At 46.8% G+C, this 21,574-nt stretch overlaps 1 protein-coding gene across 1 annotated transcript in view; it reads left to right on the top strand.

The window, feature by feature from the left end:
* bsna (bassoon presynaptic cytomatrix protein a) overlaps positions 1-21,574 on the top strand; it is a 253,160-nt gene that overhangs the window by 104,511 nt on the left and 127,075 nt on the right. The window contains exon 3 of the mRNA XM_052108105.1: positions 14,070-15,176. Within this exon, the coding sequence (XP_051964065.1) occupies positions 14,070-15,176 (1,107 nt within the window). The remainder of the gene's footprint in view (positions 1-14,069; positions 15,177-21,574) is intronic.

The following is a 21,574-nucleotide window of genomic DNA, read 5'->3' as shown; positions in this document are numbered from 1 at the left end:
AATCATGGTTTAAAATTATTAAACTAAGTAAGGGTTAAGGGTCAGTGTTTAAACATCGATTGTGTTTGAACTGTAAGATTAATGACCACAGTCTTTGAAGTCCATCTTGATTAATTGCAGAAGTTCACATAGATGCAATTGTCCTTGTTAATTGGCTGATGAAGGCTTTTTTTTGGCAATAGTTAGTCTATGCATTCCATTTCAAGATCGTAGTCCATCAATAGACTGAGGTGATGCAGGTTGGAGTTGGCATCAGTTCATCCTCTGAAGTCCATCATAATAGTGGCATGTAGCAGTGGAGTCCAACATGAAGCAGGAATGGTGCTGGATCCAGCCGGTTCTGGTGACCTCAGGATAGGAGTCCCGAAGTTGAGACAGGGAAACAAATAAAAAGTAGCCATAAGAAAGCATAGATGCCATTCAATTTATTGCAGAGTTAGAGATCATGATCACTGTTTCTGGTTTCTGGTTCCGGCAGACCCAACTAAAGCAGCCTAATTGTGGGTTGGAGGATAAATTAGGTGTATGCCTGGTTAAATAGATGAGTCTTTAGTCTAGACTTAAACTGAGAGAGTGTGTCTGCATCTTGAACAGTGTTTGGGAGACTATTCCATAGTTTAGGAGCCAAATATGAAAAGGATCTACCTCCTTTTGTGGATTTTGATATTCTAGGAACTATTAACAGGCCAGAATTTTGCGATCTTAATGAACGTGATGGAATATAGCATGGTAGAAGATCACTTAAGTACTGCGGAGCTAGACCATTCAAAGCTTTGTATATAGTTAACGTCTAGGTTACGAATGTAACCTCCGTTCCCCGATGGTGGGAACGAGACGTTGTGTCGGAGAAGCGACACTAGAGGTCTCTCTTGAGCACCAAATATACATCTGATCTATGAAAAAAGGCCAATGAGAAGTTGACAGCTAGTATTTGCATACCCCGCCCCCGGACATACGGGTACAAAGGTGAGGCAAATACTAGAGTTCATTCAGGATTTTTCTGAGCCAGAAATGGTCTGGCCACTACAGCGGCTCGGCTCAGCGACGTGGCCGGGAAGGACACAACGTCTCGTTCCCTCCATCGGGGAACGGAGTTTACATTCGTAACCTAGACGTTCCCCTTCTGTCGCTCTCTCCACGTTGTGTCGGAGAAGCGACACTAGGGGTCCAATTTAAATCACGCCATGCACTGAGCCGTGTACGTGGTCTGACACAGGAGCGGGCAGGTGTTTTTTACGTGCCAGATGACTACACGTACGCTTCCCCAATGCCACACAAAAGTCGTCGGAATACAAGGCGACGCTTGCCAACCTGGGAACGGGCCAAGCCTGGCTGGGCCTCTTTTCTCTCTATGATTCTCGCATAGAGCAATAGACAGCCGGGGCCCTTACAGGCATTGAGGGAAGGGGGTCTTACCCAATTTCCTATTCTTTCAGGGGGAAAAGACCCTGTGGAGACCACCCCTACCCAGCTGGGGAGGTAAGGTGTTGAATACATCACATGTGTTTTTAGGCGACACGTCGAAGTGGCGCGGTGGTAAATCCAGCCTCAGCGAGGGGGGAGTTGCTACACACAGCAACCGGTGGGCAGCCGAAAATTACCCAAGGAAAACGCGGGTCCGCTCGTAAGGGGACCGTATCGCGGAAAAATACACACAGGGGGAGTCCGCGTAGGAGTCCTCACCCTGTGGAGCACCTATTCCAGTACAGGTTAGATTTGAGTACCCGCAGTGGATTGGGTCGGCAAGTTCCTCCGCCGAACTGCAGACCCATGAGGGCTAGGGGGGAATCGACCAGGGATTCGAGTTGAGTGGAATCTCCTGGGGGAAAAGACGCACAGTTTTACCTCAAGCGAGGGAAAGGGCGCTATATGCAAGTGATTCACCCGGCCAGCCCATCAGCATGTTACCGAGTTCTACTGGCTCGGACCTGAGAAAACACGGGATGAAACTGACTCAACCCTGAGATTGTAGTATCTCGTAAGGTGTTGGGTGTCGCCCAACCCGCTGCTCTACAAATGTCTGCCAGGGAGATACCCCTGGCCAGTGCCCATGAAGATGCAACACTCCTTGTTGAGTGAGCTCGGACCCACAAGGGGGGGGCACGGCCTGAGTGTGATAAGCCAATGAAATGGCATCTACTATCCAGTGGGAAAGCCTCTGTTTGGAGACAGCGTTTCCTTTTCCGCTGTCCCCCAAAGCATACAAAGAGCTGCTCAGTGTCTAAAGCTCTGCTTGTGGTCCAAATATGTATGCAAAGCACGTACCGGACACAGCAACGATGGGGATGGGTCTGCCTCCTCCCGGGGCAGCGCTTGCAGGTTCACTACCTGGTCTCTAATGGGAGTGGTAGGAACCTTGGGCACGTAGCCCCGTCGCGGTCTTAGGATCACATGAGTGTCTGCCGGACCGAACTCCAGGCAAGTGTTGCTGACAGAGAACGCTTGCAGGTCGCTTGGAGGTGAGCACGATCAGCAGGGCAGTCTTAAGAGAGAGGGCCCTGAGTCCAACTGATTCTAGCAGCTCAAAGGGAGGTCTCTGGAGGCCCGTGAGGACTACCGAGAGGTTCCAGGAGGGGAACAGGCTTGGCCGGGTGGGATTTAACCTCTGGGCGCCTCTTAGGAACTTGATGATTAAGTCGTGCTTACCAAGGGACTTGCCGTCTACTGCGTCGTGGTGGGCCGCGATAGCAGCAACATACACCTTCAAGGTGGACGGGGACAGCCTCCCCTCCAACCTCTCCTGCAGGAATAGGAGCACTGACCTAACTGTGCACCTCTGTGGGTCTTCAGCCCGGGAAGAACACCAATTTGCAAACAAGTGCCACTTCAGGGCGTAGAGCTGCCTGGTGGAAGGGGCTCTTGCTTGGTTGATCATGTCTACGATGGTAGGTGGTAGACCAGCTAGATCTTCCGCATCCCGTCCAGGGACCAGACGTGGAGTTTCCAGAGCATGTCCTGCCCCTGAGAAAGAAGGTCCTTCCTCAGGGGAATTCGCCAGGGAGGGGCTGTCGCGAGGAGCACGAGGTCCGAGAACCAGGCCCGGTTGGGCCAGTAGGGAGCCACTAGTGTGACTTGTTCCTCGTCCTCCCTGACCTTGCACAGCACCTGTGCAAGAAGGCTCACTGGGAGAAATGCGTACTTGCGCAGCCCCATGGGCCAGCTGTGTGCCAGCGTGTCTGCCCCGAGGGGAGCCTCTGTTCGGGCATACCAGAGCGGGCAGTGGGAGGTCTCTCGGGAGGCAAACAGGTCTACCTGGGTTTGGGAATCGATTTGGGAATCGTTCTCAAATCAGCTGGACCGTCTGGGGTGAAGCCTCCACTCTCTACTGGGCCAGTGTGGTCGTGACAGCGCGTTCACTATCACATTGAGGTTGCCGGGGATGTAAGTGGTGTGCAGGGGATGTGAGTGGTGCGCAGGGACCTGAGTTGCGGCTGGCTCCAAAAGGAGGAGACGACGGGCGATTCGTGACATGTGGCGGGAGCGTACGCCGCCTTGGCGATTTATGTACACTACCGCAGTGGTGCTGTCTGACCTGATTAGGACATGTTTGTCTCGAATGGGAGAAACTGTCGCATGGCAAAGAAAACAGTCAACAACTCTAGGCAATTGATATGCCAGCGCAGCGGGGCCCCTCTCCAAAGGCCCACAGCTGCGTGCCTGTTGCAAACGGTGCCCTAACCCGATTTGGAGGCGTCGGTAGTGACTAGGACGCATCAGGACACCTGCTGCAGGGGCACTCCTGCCTGTAGAAAGCAGAGGTATGTCCAGGGTTTGAGTGTTTGGCGGCATGCAGGGGTGATTATCACACGGTGCGTGCCGTGGAGCCATGCTCGTCTCGGGACTCGAGTCTGAAGCCAGTGTGGAAGCGGTCTCATATGCATCAACCCCAGCGGCGTGACTGCAGCGGAGGATGCTATATGCCCCAGGAGCCACTGGAAGAGTTTTAGAGGGACCGTTGTGCCTGGCTTGAACTTTGAAAGGCATTTCAGCACCGACTGTGCACGCTCGTTGGTGAGACGTGCGGACATTGAGACTGAGTCTAACTCCATGCCGAGAAAGGAGATGCTCTGAACCGGAGTGAGCTTACACTTTTCTCGGTTGACCTGAAGCCCCAAGCGGCTGAGGTGTTTAAGCACCTCGTCTCTGTGAGCGCATAGTAACTCCAGGCAAGTGTCGCTGGGAGTGGGCCAGTATGAGGCAGTCGTCGAGGTAGTTGAGTATGCGGATGCTGGCTTCTCGGAGCGGGGCAAGGGCTGCCTCTGCGACTTTCGTGAAGATGAGAGGGGACAGAGACATGCCGAAGGGGAGGACTTTGTACTGAAATGCCTGGCCGTCGAACGCGAACCGTAGGAAGGGTTGGTGTTGCGGCAGAATTGAGACGTGGAAGTACGCGTCCTTCAGGTCTACCGCTGCGAACCAATCTAGGTGCCGGACGCATGTTAAGATACACTTCTGCATGAGCATTTTGAATGGGAGTTTGAGCAGTGCTCGGTTGAAAAACTTGCAAGCCCAAGATTGGATGTAAGCCGCCGCCTTTCTTGGGTACAACGAAGTAAGTGCTGTAGAGACCCTTCTCCATTTCGGTTGGGGAGACAGGCCCTACCAGGGATTTGGCACGTTTGCCGTCTACTGCGGAAGGGGGGGGGTCTGGCAAACTGAATTGCATTACCGAGTCGAATGGTCCGGTACAGCCAGCGCGACAGGTTGGGCAGAGAAAGCCACGCCTCCAAACTCCATGCTGGGGGTACCAAGGGGGTGAAGCAGGTAGTGTGGCGTCGGGAGGCAAGGGTGCGGATTCTTGACTGGAGGAGGAGGTCCGGTTGCAGGCGTCCTCTAGACTCATCAGAACCGGCCAGCCGGGGGACAGTCGTGGGGCTCAAGGCGGACTGTGGCCACGTCCAGCATGCCTGCACTGTTGAGGCCTGGCGGCAGAGTGCCGTGAGAATGTTATTTGTGGGCCAGGTGACCCAGAGACAAAAAAGGAAATAGCTCTATTATTGAGAATGTGAGTACCGCAGCCCCCGTTAGGGGGTGTGGCCAAATGAACAAAAGCACTTTTGATTCAACAAAAGATTCTCCTCCCGGCCCCCCACCGGGGGACGGAGTGGTCTTACCAGCTCCAGAGCTAACGTCTCGGTCTCTGGGTCGGTCATCTCAGGAGCGCCTGGGAGCCTTCCGGGTCCTCGAGGGGGTCTGTGAGATGAGGGGGCGTCCATCTTCTGCGGGGAGCTCGACACCGGGGCTGAGAGCTGGGCCCATGTTTGTTGAGGCGGAGCACTGCTTTTCTTTCTTTCTTGAAAGCTGCAGGAGGACGCCCTCGGCGAGTAGACAGGGCATGGCCCCTGGCGACAGGTTTGCGGCAGGGCAGGATGTGTGAAATAGCCTCTGTCTGTTTCTTCACCACTGAGGACTGCTGGGTGGAGTCGGAATGGATGGAGCTGGGAGACGGTTGCAGTTCCTGCGGAACGTCAAGAACAGGACTATCCAAGTGCAAATTTTGGAGTGCCTTGGCCCTGGTGCTTTTGGAGTGGACTTGCAGGAGGGGGCCATGGTGTGCAGGGGGAGTGGTCTGGGACGGCTCTACTGCCGATGGTAGTGAGAGCGGAGGAGCGAGGAAGCTTGGCTTGCTCAGCTCGTCATGCATGTCCGGGAAGAAAGGAACCGGGGGGGCACATGCCTGTGGAACCAATCAAATAGCCGTGAGGGGGAGGGGGAAGGGATTTTCTGGTCCAACCTCGCGCTCGCAGTACCCGGGGAAGCATATCGGACCAGACTGGGCGCGCAGACGCGAAGGTGGCGGCACAGACGAGCCATCAACATCAGACACCGCTGTAACGCTCTCCGATGCAGCGGTGATTATCGTCATCCAATTCCGGGAGCTCAAGGGACCGGAAGGCTGGCCGCGAAGCGGGCCGCACTCATCCCGAGCTCAGATGGGAGCCAGCAAGCGTGCCGGGGAGGTGGGTGGTTCACAGGGATTTACCCGGCAAACACAGCCCGTCATTGTCCCCAAAACGCTTCCATCGCCAGCAGCGCCTGCCTCAATCCCGTGGGAAGGAGGCGAGGCGCGGGGGCGGCTGAAGTGGCTTTCTCTCATGACAAAAGAATCCCTACGACAGCAATGCTGTTATGGCTATGTTCTCGCCCTGAAAACATAGACCATTCATAAAAAACGCTGCCTGCGTGTAATCGCAGCCCAGGTACACCAGGCAGCTTTTATGACCATCGGAGGTGGGGAGAAATCAACCGCATCCAGAAACTACACAGAGGCGGAAACTCATCTTTAAAAAGACGCGTCCTGAAAAGGATGTTCAACGTTGCTGTGTATTGCTCTTTTAGAGAAAATCACTCTTTTAAACAACTCTCTTAGAGTTTGGGTTTCTGCACTGTCGAAGCACCCAGGGGCAATTGCACTCCCGTGCAAGAAGGAGAAATTGCCGCTGTATTGCGCCATCAATCCAACAGCATGCAGGTGCGGGGTATACAAATAATAGCTGCCAACTTCTCATTGGCCTTTTTTCATAGATCAGAGGTATATTCGGTGCTCAAGAGAGACCCCTAGTGTCACTTCTCCGACACAACGTGGAGAGAGCGACAGAAGGGGACCAGAATTTTCAAATTAATACGGAATTTAACAGGTAGCCAATGTAACGATGATAAAATGGGGCTAATATGATCATATTTCTTAGTTCTTGTTAGCACTCTGGCTGCTGCATTTTGAACCAATTGAAGTTAATTTAATGATCTTGCTGGACATCCTCCCAGTAATGCATTACAATAATCTAGTCTTGAGGTCATAAACGCATGAATTAGTTTTTCGGCATCAGCAACAGAGAGCATATGCCTTAATTTAGAAATATTTCTTAGGTGGAAGAATGCTGTTCTACAAACATTTGTAATTTGATTTTCAAAGGACAGATTGGTATCAAATATAACACCTAAGTTCTTCACTGTTGAAGATGATGTAACAGTACATCCATCTAGAGTCAAATTATATTTTAGCGGCTTATTTTTAGAGTTTTTTGGTCCAATAATTTGAACCTCCGTTTTGTCAGAATTGAGTAGAAGGAAATTTCTGGCCATCCAATCATTTATTTCATTGATACACTCTGCTAATTTTGAGAATTGTGAAATCTCATCAGGTTTTGAAGAAATATAAAGTTGTGTATCGTCAGCACAGCAGTGGAAACTTATTCCACGATTCCTGATAATATCTCCCAGGGGAAGCATATACATGGAGAAAAGCAGAGGCTCTAAAACTGATCCCTGTGGCACTCCATATTTTACTTTTGTTTCCTTTGACAATTCCTCATTTACATAGACAAAGTGGTAGCGGTCTGCTAAATATGACCTAAACCATGCTAATGCAACTCCACAAATTCCAACATAATTCTCCAGCCTATTCAAGAGAATGTTGTGATCTATCGTGTCGAATGCAGCACTTAGATCTAAAAGCACTAGAAGAGAAATGCAGCCACAATCAGATGATAAGCGCAAGTCATTTGTAACTCTGATAAGTGCAGTCTCTGTACTGTGATGAGGCCTAAATCCTGATTGAAATTCTTCAAATATACTATTTCTCTGTAGAAATGAACATATTTGGAAGGATACTTCCTTTTCCAGTATTATTGACATAAATCAGTCTATAATTAGCAAGTTCTCCAGGATCAAGTTGTGGCTTCTTAATAAGCGGTTTGATAACTGCCATTTTAAAGTTTCTTGGGACATATCTTGATGATATTAAGAAGAGGGCCTGAGATTACAGGAGATACCTCTTTTAAGAGCTTAGTTGGTATAGGATCTAACAAACAAGTTGTGGCTTTTGATGTTTCAATAAGTTTTGTTAGCTCTTCATGACCTATGATAGCGAAGGATTGGAGTTGCACATGAGGAAAATTATTAGACACTGTTTTCTGAGGTGCTATGACAGATGATTGCATAATTCCAATTTTATTTCTGATTATTTCAATTTTAACTGTAAAGAAATTCATGAAGTCATTACTCTTGTGCTGCAACGTAATATCCTGTTCTGTTGAGGCTTTATTCCTAACCAATTTAGCCACAATACTGAATAAACATCTAGGATTGTTGTGGTTATTTTCTATGAGTTTACTAAAATATGCTGACCTGGCAGCTTTGAGTGCGTGTTTGTAGCTACAGACACTATCCTTCCATGCACCATGAAATACTTCTAATTTTGTATTTTTCCACATGCGCTTTTCCGAGCTGCTCTCTTGAGAGCATGAGTGTGATCATTGTACCATGATGCAGGGCTTATTTCTTTAATTTTCTTTAATCGAAGTGGGGCGACAATATCAAGGGTGCTAGAGAAGACTGCATTTAAATAGTTTGTTATTTCATGAAGTTCTTCTGGGCTTTGGGGTTTATTGAGTGCATGAGATAGATCTGGAAGAGTATTAGTGAAGCTATCTTTAGTGGTCGAAAGAATAGTTCTAACTGAACAATAGCGTGGTGTAAATTGAGTAACATTAGTTGATTGCAGCATACAAGAGACGAGGTAATGATCCGAGATGTCATCGCTCTGCTGCAGAATTTCTACATTATCAACATCAACTCCATATGAAAGAATTAAATCTAGCGTATGATTATGGCTATGAGTTGGTCCTGTTACATTTTGTCTGACTCCAAGAGAGTTGAGAATATTGATAAATGCTAATCCCAATGTATAATTTTCATTATCTATGTGAATGTTGAAGTCACCAACAATTAAGGCTCTATCTACAGTAACTACAAGAGCTGATAAAAAATTTGCAAATTCACTAAGGAAATCAGAAAAGGCCCGGGTGATCTATACACTGTAGCAAGGGTAAAAGACGACAGATATTTTTTATTTATATTTGACGGTGTCACATTAAGCATTATTAGTTCAAAAGACTTACATTTATATTCTGTCCTCTGAGTAACACCAAAAACGTCACTGTAAATTGTAGCAACACCTCCTCCTCGACCCTTCAGACGAGGCTCATGTTTATAACAATAACCTGGGGGAGTAGATTCATTTAAACTAATATATTCATACGGTTTAAGCCAGGTTTCAGTCAGAGTGCATCCAATCTATGATCTGTAATCATTTCATTGACAATTAGTGCTTTGGTAGAAAGAGATCTAATGTTTAGTAGCCCTATTTTTATATGATGTGTATTTTAAATTTGTTTGTTTTGTTCAAGTTTGACCTTAATCAAATTTTTTCTAAATGATTTAGTGAGGGTATTGTGTTTGGTAGTTCGGGGAACAGACACAGTCTCTATGAGATATCTAGGTGATACAGTCTCTATGTGTTGTAGTTTATGTGACCTGTGTGACGTCTCAAGGCAGCTAGCAGACGTTTTTTTACCTTACCAGTTTGTCTGCTTCCTAACCTGGGCCCCAGTTAGTCAATTACTATCATTATTAAGACTACGAGCCAAATTACTAGAGAGGAGACCGGCACCTTTTTTAGACAAAAATTATCTAAGGATAATCTTACATGAGCAAGATCACCATTGAAGATCTAACGGGATGAATGGTCCCCTGTCTCTCCATGAAAGGGCTTACTGGACAGAGTAACTTGGTTGATTTAAATCGGATGTTAATAAGTTTGTATATTGAATATGCCATATTATTCACTTTAAGTGAATTCATAATTTAAGCAGTAATTTAGCAATAATTTAATTTATTCCATACCATAGACATCCATTTAAAATATGTTTTTATTTGCCTTACCTTAACAAACATTATTACAATATCAAATACAATACAATATAATGCTTAAAAGAAACTGGAGCGCAGCTCATATCCACCATTGAAAATGCTTCTCCAAAGAACCACATGGTTGCTTTGTGACGTCACGCTAATTTAATATTTTAATGGACATTAATAATCACAATTACAATATCAAATGAGTGAACTGCAGAACGCTCACCCCGACGGACTGTTTATTGTCGCCGGAGATTTCAACCATGCAAATCTCAAGACAGTGCTCCCTAAATTCCATCAGTATGTGGACTTTGCGAACGCGCTTGATCTTGTTTACACAAACATCCCAGGCGCGTACCGGGCGGAGCCCCGCCCCCACCTCGGCTACTCAGACCACATCTCTGTTATGTTAATTCCAGCATACAGACCGCTCGTCAGACGAACAAAACCGCTTCAGAAGCAGGTGAAAACCTGGCCAGCAGGAGCCATCTCTGCTCTTCAGGACTGTTTTGAGTGTACTGACTGGCACATGTTCAGGGAGGCTGCAACATATGGCGATTCTACCAACTTGGAGGAATACACAGCATCAGTGACCAGCTACATCAGCAAGTGCAATGATGATGTCACTTTCTCCAAGACCATCACCACACGCTCCAACTAGAAGCCGTGGATGACTGCGGAGGTGCGCGTGCTGCTGAGGACCCGAAACTCCACCTTCAGAGCAGGCGATAAGGCAGCCCTAAGAACAGCTAGGGCCAAACTGTCACGTTCAATCAGAGAGGCAAAGCGCGCACACACCTAGAGAATCCACAGTCACTTCCAGGACAGCGGTGACACTTGGTGCATGTGGCAGGGCATCCAGGCCATCACCAACTACAGGACAACATCAGTTGCCTGTGACAAAGATGCCTCCCTTCCAGATGTGCTGAATGACTTCTACGCTCAGTTTGAAGTGCAGAACGACGTGGTGGCGAGGAAGACCCCCCCTCCTCCCAACGACCAGGTGCTCTGTCTTACCACGGCTGATGTGAGGAAAACTCTACGTAGAGTCAACCCATGGAAGGCTGCTGGACCAGACAACATTCCTGGCAGAGTGCTCAGAGGATGTGAAGACCAGCTGGCAGATGTTCTTACCGACATCTTCAACATCTCTCTGAGCAGCGCCGTCATTCCAACGTGTTTCAAGGCCACCACCATCGTCCCCATGCCAAAGAAGTCTTCAGTGTCCTGCCTCAACGACTACCGTCCTGTCGCACTCACACCCATCATCATGAAGGGCTTCGAGAGGCTCGTCATGAGGCACATTAAGACCCAGTTGCCCCCCTCACTCGACCCACTGCAGTTTGCGTATCATCCAAACCGTTCAACAGATGATGCCATCACCACCACCCTCCATCTGGCCCTCACCCACCTAGATAAAAAGGACTCATACATTCGAATGCTGTTCATAGACTTCAGCTCAGCATTCAAAACAATCATTCCCCAGCACCTGATTGGAAAGTTGAACCTGCTGGGCCTGGACACCTCCCTCTGCAACTGGATCCTGGACTTCCTGACTGGGAGACCTCAGTCAGTCCGGATCGGGAACAGCATCTCCACCACCACCACACTGAGCACTGGGGCCCCCCAGGGCTGTGTGCTCAGTACACTGCTGTTCACTCTGCTGACTCACGACTGTGCAGCAATGCACAGCTCGAATCACATCATCAAGTTCGCAGATGACACGACCGTGGTGGGTCTCATCAGCAAGAACGACGAGTCAGCATACAGAGAGGAGGAGCAGTGTCTAAAGGACTGGTGTAGAGCCAACAACCTGTCTCTGAATGTCGACAAAACAAAAGAGATGGTTGTTGACTTTAGGAGAGCACAGAGTGACCACTCTCCACTGAACATCGACGGCTCCTCTGTGGAGATCGTCAAGAGCACCAAATTCCTTGGTGTTCACCTGGTGGAGAACCTCACCTGGTCCCTCAACACCAGCTCTATTACAAAGAAAGCACAGCAGCGTCTCTACTTTCTTTGAAGCCTGAGGAAAGCATATCTCCCACCCCCATCCTCACTACATTCTATAGAGGGACTATTGAGAGCATCCTGAGCAGCTGCATCACTGCCTGGTTTGGGACTTGCACTGTTTCGGACCGCAAAGCCCTGCAGATGATAGCGAGGGCAGCTGAGAAGATCATCAGGGTCTCTCTCTTCCCTCCATCAAAGACATTTACAAAAAACACTGCATCCGCAAAGCAAAGAGCATTGTGTTCGACCCCTCACACAAACTCCGTCTGGCAAGAGGTACCGAAGCATTCGGGCCCTCACAGTCAGACTGTGTAACAGCTTCTTCCCCCAAGCCATCAGACTCCTCAATACTTAGAGACTGGTTTGACACACACACATGTCCTGAGTTGCACTTTAATTTTGTCACTTTATAACTGGGTGCTACCACAATAACTGCTATGTGGATACAACACCATCTCATAGAATGTTATATTTGGCATTTTTAGAAACTGTCATCTATTTGCACTACTGTGTACTGGTCAGCACGGCACTGTCCCTTACTGTGTCTATTGTCCTGTTCATTGTTAGTAATTTATTGTACTGTCCCGTACTTTTTGCACACATTTGCACGTGCACTTTATATAGGTTATATTGTTATATTTGGCATTTTTAGAAACTGTCATCTATTTGCACTACTGTGTACTGGTCAGCAGGACACTGTCCCTTACTGTGTCTACTGTCCTGTTAATTGTTAGTAATTTATTGTACTGTCCTGTACTTTTTGCACACGTTTGCATGTGCACTTTATATAGGTATGTTATTTAGTATGTGTAGTCTCATGTGGTTCTGGGTTTGTCCTATGTTGTTTTATGTAGCACCATGTTCCTGGAGGAACGTTGTCTCATTTCGCTGTGTACTGTACTAACTGTATATGGTTGAAACGACAATAAAAACCACTTGACTTGACTTGTAACTTGCAGTTATATGTAATTTTGTGATTATTCATAGCTCAATGTTTTTATAATTGTAATTGTGATATTGAATACTTCTGCAAATTATGTTTATGTTCAATAAAGTATTTAATTATTATTAAATCCTTGTTTTGCAATTTAATATTACAATTGTATTGTTTGCAGTGCATAGACCTACTATTGTAGTATTATGGTTCACTCTCATTCTCCACTGAGGCTGTAGATTGTAATATAAAAATATAGTGACTTCAATTGAACTCATATCAGCCATATTCACAAGTTTCACTTCTTAAACTGATATGTGTAGTACAATTACACTAATGTGTATTGTGTAATGGATAAAACACTTTATTAATCATATTAAAATAATTAAGAATGTTGTTTATCATCCTCAAAGTAAGTAATATTGGTTATAAATATTTAAGGGAATAAAATAGCTCTTCATGACTCTTTGCCCAAACTATGAGGTTCACCAGCAAGAAGAGCGGTGCTGAATCACAGCTGTAATTAAAGTGTCCCTCCACAATTAACATTATAAGTGTAAAACAAAACAAAAAAACAAGCATTTTTTACATCAGTGTACATTGTGTTAACCTCCACTGTCATCTGTCCTGCCTCATTTACGTCCATCAGAATTCAGCATGAGTTCAACATGATACAACTCTGCAGATAGATGGGTAAGGATTGTCAAATCTAGCCTCAACCTCAATCGTATGTTAATTAAATGGTGCAAAGCTGAGGAAAACATCTATGCTCTGGATTAAGTTTAAATAAAGCCTAAACTAAGTTTCTGCACTTTACAAATTTTATTTGAATAGCACTTTTCCAAAACTCAAGGACGCTATACAGAAATTAAACAACATTAAACAGAACACTAACAAATATAAATTACAAAAATGTATGAAAAATGGGGGAGCAGCAAAGCATATTTCAAGCAGGTGAGACTGAGGAGGACGTGAGCCAGAGAGGACATATATAGCTGTCCTGAACTGCGCAGCCAACAATACAGTCAAAAAGCAGGAGATGCATACAGCCCATATACACTTCAAATTTTTATACACGTCTTCATTTACCATATCAGCGTTGCTTGACAGGAAATGGAATATACAGTATAAAATGATGCAGACAGTGCAATAACTGGAGAAGAACCTCTTTGTGCAAGAATTAAATTGCACTTGACCCATACAGTAATGCTTTTTGCATGCGATTTTGATGTGTTTTCTTTTTATAATAAAATGGTTTCAGTTATTATTTAATAAGATTAATATTTCATACGATAATAAAGGTGGTGGTGGAGGGGGGTGGGTGCAAAATGTTTTAGTTTTAAGGGGGTTGTGACCAACAAAGCGAGAACCACTACATTACACAATGCATCTATCTGTGAGTAATGCACTAATGTTTCTTCAATAGGTCAAGGAGTGGCTCTGTTTAAACTGCCAAATGCAGAGAGCCTTGGGAATGGATATGACTACACCAAGGTCCAAAAGTCAGCAGCAAATACATTCTCCCTCTCATCATCCTAAGCCTGACCCCATACCTAAGACCCAAACCTTAGCTCAGTCCACACCACAGCTACAATTCCAAATGCAGACACAGCCGAAAATTCCTCAGCCTCAAACCCAGGCCTCCTCTGGGATTCAGAGACAGACTGGTCCTAATGATCCTAACCAGACTGGACTTCATATTGGACCACAAACTGGTCTCCAGGCACAAAAAGAACCACCTCAATTTGGATATTCTCAATCAGGTCCCCAGTCAGGGCCCAAGGATACCCATAGGCAGCGAGGGGAGGAATTTGGACCAAAAAGCCCTGAAAGGGTGGTCAAAACAGGACAGCGAATTTCTCATCCAGGAGCAGTGCCTTTACCTGGATTAGTTAAGGCACAATCACAGTCAGATCTGGGACATGGATCTCCTGTGCGCTTTGGAGGTCAACCTGACAAGACCAGAAGTGCCGGAAGCTCCCCAGCCCGTCAACCACCATTCCAAGATACACCTCCTCAAGATGGTTTAACCAAGCTATTTGGTTTTGGGGCATCTCTCCTAAACCAGGCAAGCACACTCATTTCTGTTGACCCTCTTCCTGGATCCTCACAGCAGCCTTCACCTACCCGTAACCAGAATGCCCAGGGCTCAAGGGTGGCCTTTAGTAATGCTTATACTGGAGCCAGTGTTAAAACTTCAACAGGACAACCTGGTACTGCCAAAATAGGCCTAGGAGATGGTATTTTCCCTATAAGTCCTGAGGCTTCCCTGCAGAAGCAACAGTCACAAGTGCACCATCAAAAAGGGTCAAAACAACAGCAGTCACCAACTCAACAAAGGACAACACAACAGCAACAGTCACCACAGAAGCAGCCTCAGCCAGCTAACCAGAAGCCAGACGTTGCCTGCCCACTATGCAAGACTGCATTTAACACTGAATCAACAGAACCACCCAACTACAAGTCCTGCACCCAGTGCGATATACAAGTGTGCAATCTTTGTGGTTTCAATCCCACTCCTCATCTTGTGGAGGTAAGGAACTGTATACATCTTTATACTGTACAATCTTTATTTTAATGAAGAAATTAAATGGAATGGCAGGATTGTCAATTTCATAATTTGTTTCCTATTCCTTCTATTTACTATTTCTTCCTCTCTCTAATTCCACCATATTTCTCTTTTCCTCAATCTCAGTCTTTTGGAATTTCTTTCTTCATTTTGATAAAAGTACAAGCTTTTTGAATTTATTTCCCATATGCAAATATATAAAAATCTTAACTGAATTCCAATCACTATGCACACCATTACATTTCATTACACATTTTCTAATGGAAAGTGACATAAAACAGTTGTTCAAGCAGTTGTTCATCTTTTTATTTTGTCAGTAATTGGTGTAGTGAAAATGTGTGTATTTGTGTATAAAGAATGTGCATGGGCAGAGATTTTGATGTTGTGTCTTCTTCATGGCTATTGTTATCTAATTACAGTACAAAGCACAATGAGATGATACTAATATTGCATATGCCATATTCTAGAGATGATTGGACAGTGAAGGGTTGGATGGACAACAACATGGATAAAATCAGTGTGATCTAGTGTGAACTCATATGTGTGTCTCTTCACTAGCTGCCATTCCCTACTTACTATTCAAGCCCCTGTCTTACACTGGCTCCAATGGTCTTCTTGTCTATTAATATCTAGCCTAGCATGCATTCTTGGTTTTGCTTTTCCTGGTTTTTGTTATGTGATTTTCATACTAAAGTGTATGGATAAGAACATAAATGTAATGTAAATGTTTGCATATCTTTCTAGTCATACTATACTTGTATCTCTTCTAATATGTGCAATGCTTTTAAGAGTGTGCTTGGGTTAGGGTTTCTATTATTAGAGTCCAAACACTGAAAGTGGCGTGGCACCTATTGTATCTATTAGTCTTTGTTTTGGGGTCTTTGGTGATTGTAATGGACTTCTTAGATGAAACTTACATAAAACTCTGCCCATGAGTTATGCAATGGCTGCCATCTTGGAATATTACCTTTATTTTTATTTATTTAATTTAGGGAAGGGACAAAGGGAAGTCATGCCAAGCATGGGAGCAGGCTGCACAAACCGCTGCCTTTTATCTCTCTATGTTTACCATAACGCGGCTGGGGCCATCTAACACTATAACACGCATCGGGGAAGGTGTTCTTTTATGACTCCTATTCTTTCAGGGGAAAAAGACACCGTGGAGACCACATCCTGCCAATCCTGGGGAGGTCACATGTGGCAAATACATCACATGGGCTTATGAGCCACACACGGAAGTGGCTTGGTGGTAGGTCCTACCTGGTGAGGGAGGAGCTCTACAAACACAGCGACCGGGGACAGGGGGAGCTGCTCAAGAGAGACGCGGGTCCACCGGCAGGGGGACTGTATCACGGAACATACAACGCAGGGGGTAATCATGATGACTGCTTCCTGTGGAGCACCTATTCCAGTACAGAGTAATTAGTACTCGTAGTGGGTCTGTTTGGGAATTCCTCCGCCAAATTCGCGAGCCAGAGGGCTATGGAGGAAAGGTTCGCCTCAGAAGAGGGGAAAAGGCATTATGCACAAGTGGTACACCCGGTCAGCTGTCCTGAGTTACCGAGTTGTACGTGTTCAAACCTGAAGCACCTGAAACCCATGGGCCAGGGCCAACTCAACTCTCGGAGGTTATTGATTTCACAAAAGTATTGGGTGTTGCCCAGCCCGCTCTGCCCATGTCTGCTAGAGAGGTGCCTTTGGCTGGTGCCCACGAGAATGCCATGCTCCTCATAGAGCATGGGTCTAGATGGCTGGTGCAAGGGTGTTGATAACCTCGTGGACCTCTGTTGTGGACCTCGTCCCTTTCTGCTGTCCACCACAATAAACAAAGAGCTGGTCGGAATCATCTAGAGCTACGTGTGCGGTCCAAAATAGGTGTGCAAAGTACGCACAAACACTGAAACGATAAGGCTGAGTCTGCATCCTCCCGGGGCAGTCGCTTGCAGGTTCATTGTCTGGCCCTGAAGGGGGGCCGTAGGAACCTTGGGCACATAGCCTGGTCGGGGTCTTAGGGTGACGAGACCTTCTGCCGGATGGGGTTCCAGGCAAGTGTCACTGGCAGAGGGTGTATGCAGGTCTCCGACCCTCTTGATGGAAGCAAGCGGAGTCAAGAGTGCCATCTTCAGAGGAGGGCACACAGTTCGAATGAGTATAGCGGCTCAAAGGGAGTTCTCCTGAGGGCCCACAGGGGGCACAGAGAGACCCCATGAGGGTAACAGGTATGGCCTAGGAGGATTCAGCCTCCGGGTGCCTCTTAAGGGACCTGATGAGCAGGTGGTGCTTCCGCAGGGGCTTAACGTAAACTGCATTGCGGTGGGCCGGTATAGAGGCTACAACACCCTCAAGGCGGAGAGGGACAGCCGCCCCTCCAAACTCCTGTGCCGAAATAAAAGCACTGACCTGACTGTGCATTTCTGCTGGACTTCTAACACGAACACATGCCATTTTAGGACGTGGAGCTGCCTGGTAGAGGGAGCTCAGGATTGGTTGATCGTGCTTTTGACAGCAGGTGGTAGGACACTTTTAGATCTTCTGCGACCCTTCCAAGGGCCAGACATGGTGATTCCAGAGGTCATGGCGCGGATGCCAGAGGGTGCCCTGTCCCTGAGAAAGGAGGTCTTTCCTCAGAGGAATGCGCCAGGGAGGTGCTGTCGCGAGGAGCGTAAGGTCCGAGAACGATGTCCGACTGGGCCTGAAGGGGCCACTATGAGGACCTGTTCCTGCGATTTATGTATACTACCATTGTGGTGCTCTGCGATGGACTGGCGACCTGTCCAGGGTGTCCCCCGCCTTTCGCCCAATGTTAGCTGGGATAGGCTCCAGCCCCCCGCGACCCTGTACACAGGATAAGCGGTTGACGATGGATGGATGGATGGACCATTGTGGTGCTGTCTGAACAGATCAAGACGTGCTTGCCCTGAATCAGTGGGAGAAACCTGCGGAGGGCAAGGACTACAGCCAGCAACTCCAGGCAGTTGATGTGCCAACGCAGTCAGGGCCCTGTCCAGGAACCGGCGGCTGTGTGCGCGTTGCACACAGCACCCCAACCCAGCTTAGATGCATCTGTGGTGATGTGTCTGGACACCTGTTGCAGCGGGGCTCCTGTCCACAGAAAGCAGAGGTCTGTTCAGGGGTTGAGTAGTTGATGGCAGAGAGGGGTGAAAAACACAAAGTATGTACCATCTTGGGACTCGAGTCTGAAGGAGTGGTGGTGGAGGCGTAGTGAGCTAAGCGCATAACTTGTAATCAGAAGGTCGCTGGTTCGATCCCCACAGCCACCACCATTGTGTCCTTGAGCAAGGCACTTAACTCCAGGTTGCTCCGGGGGGATTGTCCCTGTAATAAGGGCTCTGTAAGTCGCTTTGGATAAAAGTAAATGAAGCCAGTGCTGTAGCAGTCTCATATGCCGCAGAGGACAACATATGCCCCAGGAGCCTCTGGAACTGTTTTAGAGGGGCCGCGGTGCCTGGTTTGAATAGGGTGAGGCACTTCAGCACTGACTGTTTACACCCGTTTGTCACTGAAACTGAGTCTAACTCCATGCCGAGAAAAGAGATGCTCTGAACCAGGGTGAGCTTACTCTTTTCCCAGTTGACCCGAAGCCCTAACCGGCTGATATGCCCGAGTCCCTGTGAGCACACCGTGACTCTCGAGAGTGAGCTAGAATCAGCCAGTCGTCGATGTAATTGTGGTATGCAAATGCCCGCTTCCCTTAGTGGGGCAAGGGCTGCCTCTGCAACCTTCGTGAAGACACGAGGGGACAGGGACAAGCCAAAGGGGAGGACCTGGTACTGGTACACCCCGCCCTCGAACGCGAACCATAGCAAGACTTCGTCCTTCAGGTCTACCGATGACAAACGCATTTTGATGCTGAACGCATGTTAGGATATGTCTCTGCATGAGAATCTTGAACGGGAGTCTGTGTAAGGCCCGGTTGAGAACTTGCAAGTCCAAAATTGGCCGCAACCCTCCGTCTTTCTAAGGTACGATGAAGTAAGGGCTGTAGAAACCCTTCTTCATCTCGGCTGGAGTGGTCTGTCTACCAGCTCCAGGCAAGCATTTGGTTCCTCGGGTCATCCGTCTCAGGAGTGTTTGGGAGCCTTGCGGGTCCTCAATGAGGTTTGGGAGGCGGGGGGCATCTGTCTCCTGCGGGGCGCTCTACACGTGGGCTGAGAGCTGGGTCCGGGTTGAGGCGAAGCTGCCTGTTGCCTTGCAGCCACAGGGGTACGCTCTCGGTGAGCAGACAAGGGTCGGCTCGAGTTGGAACGGCATGATATGCTGGATCGCCTCCATCTGCTACTTTACCGCCGAAGAAGAAGCATGAGTATAGAGAAAGCATGCTTTGTCTGTGTCATGCATCTCAACCATGTTCAGCCACAGATGTCGTTCCTGGACCACGAGGGTGGCCATCGCCTGTCCGAGTGCCTGTGACCTTCATGGCCCAGAGGATGTGGTCAGTTGCTGAATGCAGCTCCTACAGCATGTCGGGATCAAGACTACCCAAGTGCAGATCGTTTAGTGCCTTGTCCTGGTGAACTTGCAGGAGAGCCATGGCATTCAGGGAGGAGGCAGCCTGTCCAGTGGCACCGTAGGCATTCGCCATCAGGAACGATGTTGTTCTGCAGGCCTTGGAGGGGAGTGTTGAACGATCCCTCCAGGTAGCCTTGTTCTGTACCCCACATTTGTCAATTTACACGGATTTACGATTAATGTTCACTGTTGTAAGGCACATTTGTTTCATACAGCTTTATACATATGGCCTCTGATCTTGCCTGACACCATGTGAGGCACTACCAATGCACTAAAATCAAAATACACCGACAGTAGACTCAGGGAAATCCTGGACTTAATAGTACAGAGGCGATTTACCCCATAGCCTAGGATCTGTGTAAATGTAACCATTTTTTATTTTTGTAAATTTCTTGGCTTGTCCTGATCCACAGATCAGAAAATCTTAACAAATCCAAAACTCCTGCAATCTTTTGGAAACTGTATCAGAACCAACCACAGAGCATGTTTTCAGCTCAAACAAAGCAATTTCTTGCGATTATTTTGATAAATGTTGCTATTTGAACTGCAATATTATTTAACTATTAATATTGCTGCTGCTTAGATACAAAGTCTTTTCAGCAAGTCAGTTCAGACATCTTTGGAATGCTCCCAGGCAGCTATTTTTCTATGTTAACAAGTGGCAGACAAGTGCAGCTCCTCTCTACTTGAATGGGGAAAGACCGAAATCTCCAGACCAGTTGGTCAAGATTATGATCAAAGAACATATTTCAAACCAGCAGTAAAATCTGACAACACTGGTATCATAAACTGAGCTTCTTTACATCAGATTATGCTAAAAAAAACTAAAATTTCATGGTGTATAGCTAATGCGCATGCGCATTCTCGAGTTAAATGGCAGGCGATGCTTGTATCTAAAATGTGATTGGCTCATTTTCATGTGAGGCAGGACTTCCTTTCTCATTACAGTAATCAAGACAAGAGGTTGTGAAGGTGTGGACTAATGTTTTAGCATCTGTCTGTCTAAGAATTGGGTGGAGGCATGCTATGCTGTGGAGATGGAAAAATGCAGATTTAGTAAAGGAGCTAATGTGAGGTTTAAAGGAAAGGGAGCAGTCGATTGTGATGCTGAGATTTTTTAAAGTATTGAGTAAAACATTAATGAGTATTCTGTCAATATCAATACATACAGTACATCAATGTTTCTTGTGAGAGATGGTGGGCCAAAAATCATGATCTCAGTTTTATCAGTTTTGAAAGTCGGCAAGCAGAAGAACATGATGAGATATGACAGTTCACTGAGTTCTGTGAAGATTTAGGAGGTAGATAAATCAATATAGCAACCAAGCTCTGACTAACAACTTTGAAAGCCAGATATTCAAAGACATAACATTATGAAAAACCTCTATGAGTATTTTCATATCCTTGTGTAGTATATACATGCAGAAGAATTGAAACGACATGATTTGAATTTAGATAAAACCCAGTCTTTGCAATCCTGGAATTCTTAACAGATTAAGTGGCCCAGGCATCAACATTGCTCAGCAAGGCCCCTCAGCATGACATTCTGAACTTCTACACAGAGTTAAAGCAGACTTCTATTTGAAAGGTTTCCAAAAGACCATCAGAGTTGCATGAATCGAATACTAACACATTTCATCTTAATCCAGGAACATTCCACAAAGTACTTTACCGATTTAACCTTCTAAAATGTACAATGCAGTTAAATCGAATCGGTTACCTTACGTAACCTCGGTTCTCTCTAGAAGAGGGAACGAGTATTGCGTAAGCTAGCTTACGCTACGGGAAAGATTCATCTTTTCTGAGATATTGAAGCCAAAAAATTATCCTTA

The sequence above is a fragment of the Xyrauchen texanus genome, chromosome 37, assembly GCF_025860055.1.
Source record: "Xyrauchen texanus isolate HMW12.3.18 chromosome 37, RBS_HiC_50CHRs, whole genome shotgun sequence".
Classification (NCBI taxonomy): Eukaryota; Metazoa; Chordata; class Actinopteri; order Cypriniformes; family Catostomidae; genus Xyrauchen; species Xyrauchen texanus.
This window is presented reverse-complemented; position numbering and strand designations above follow the sequence as displayed.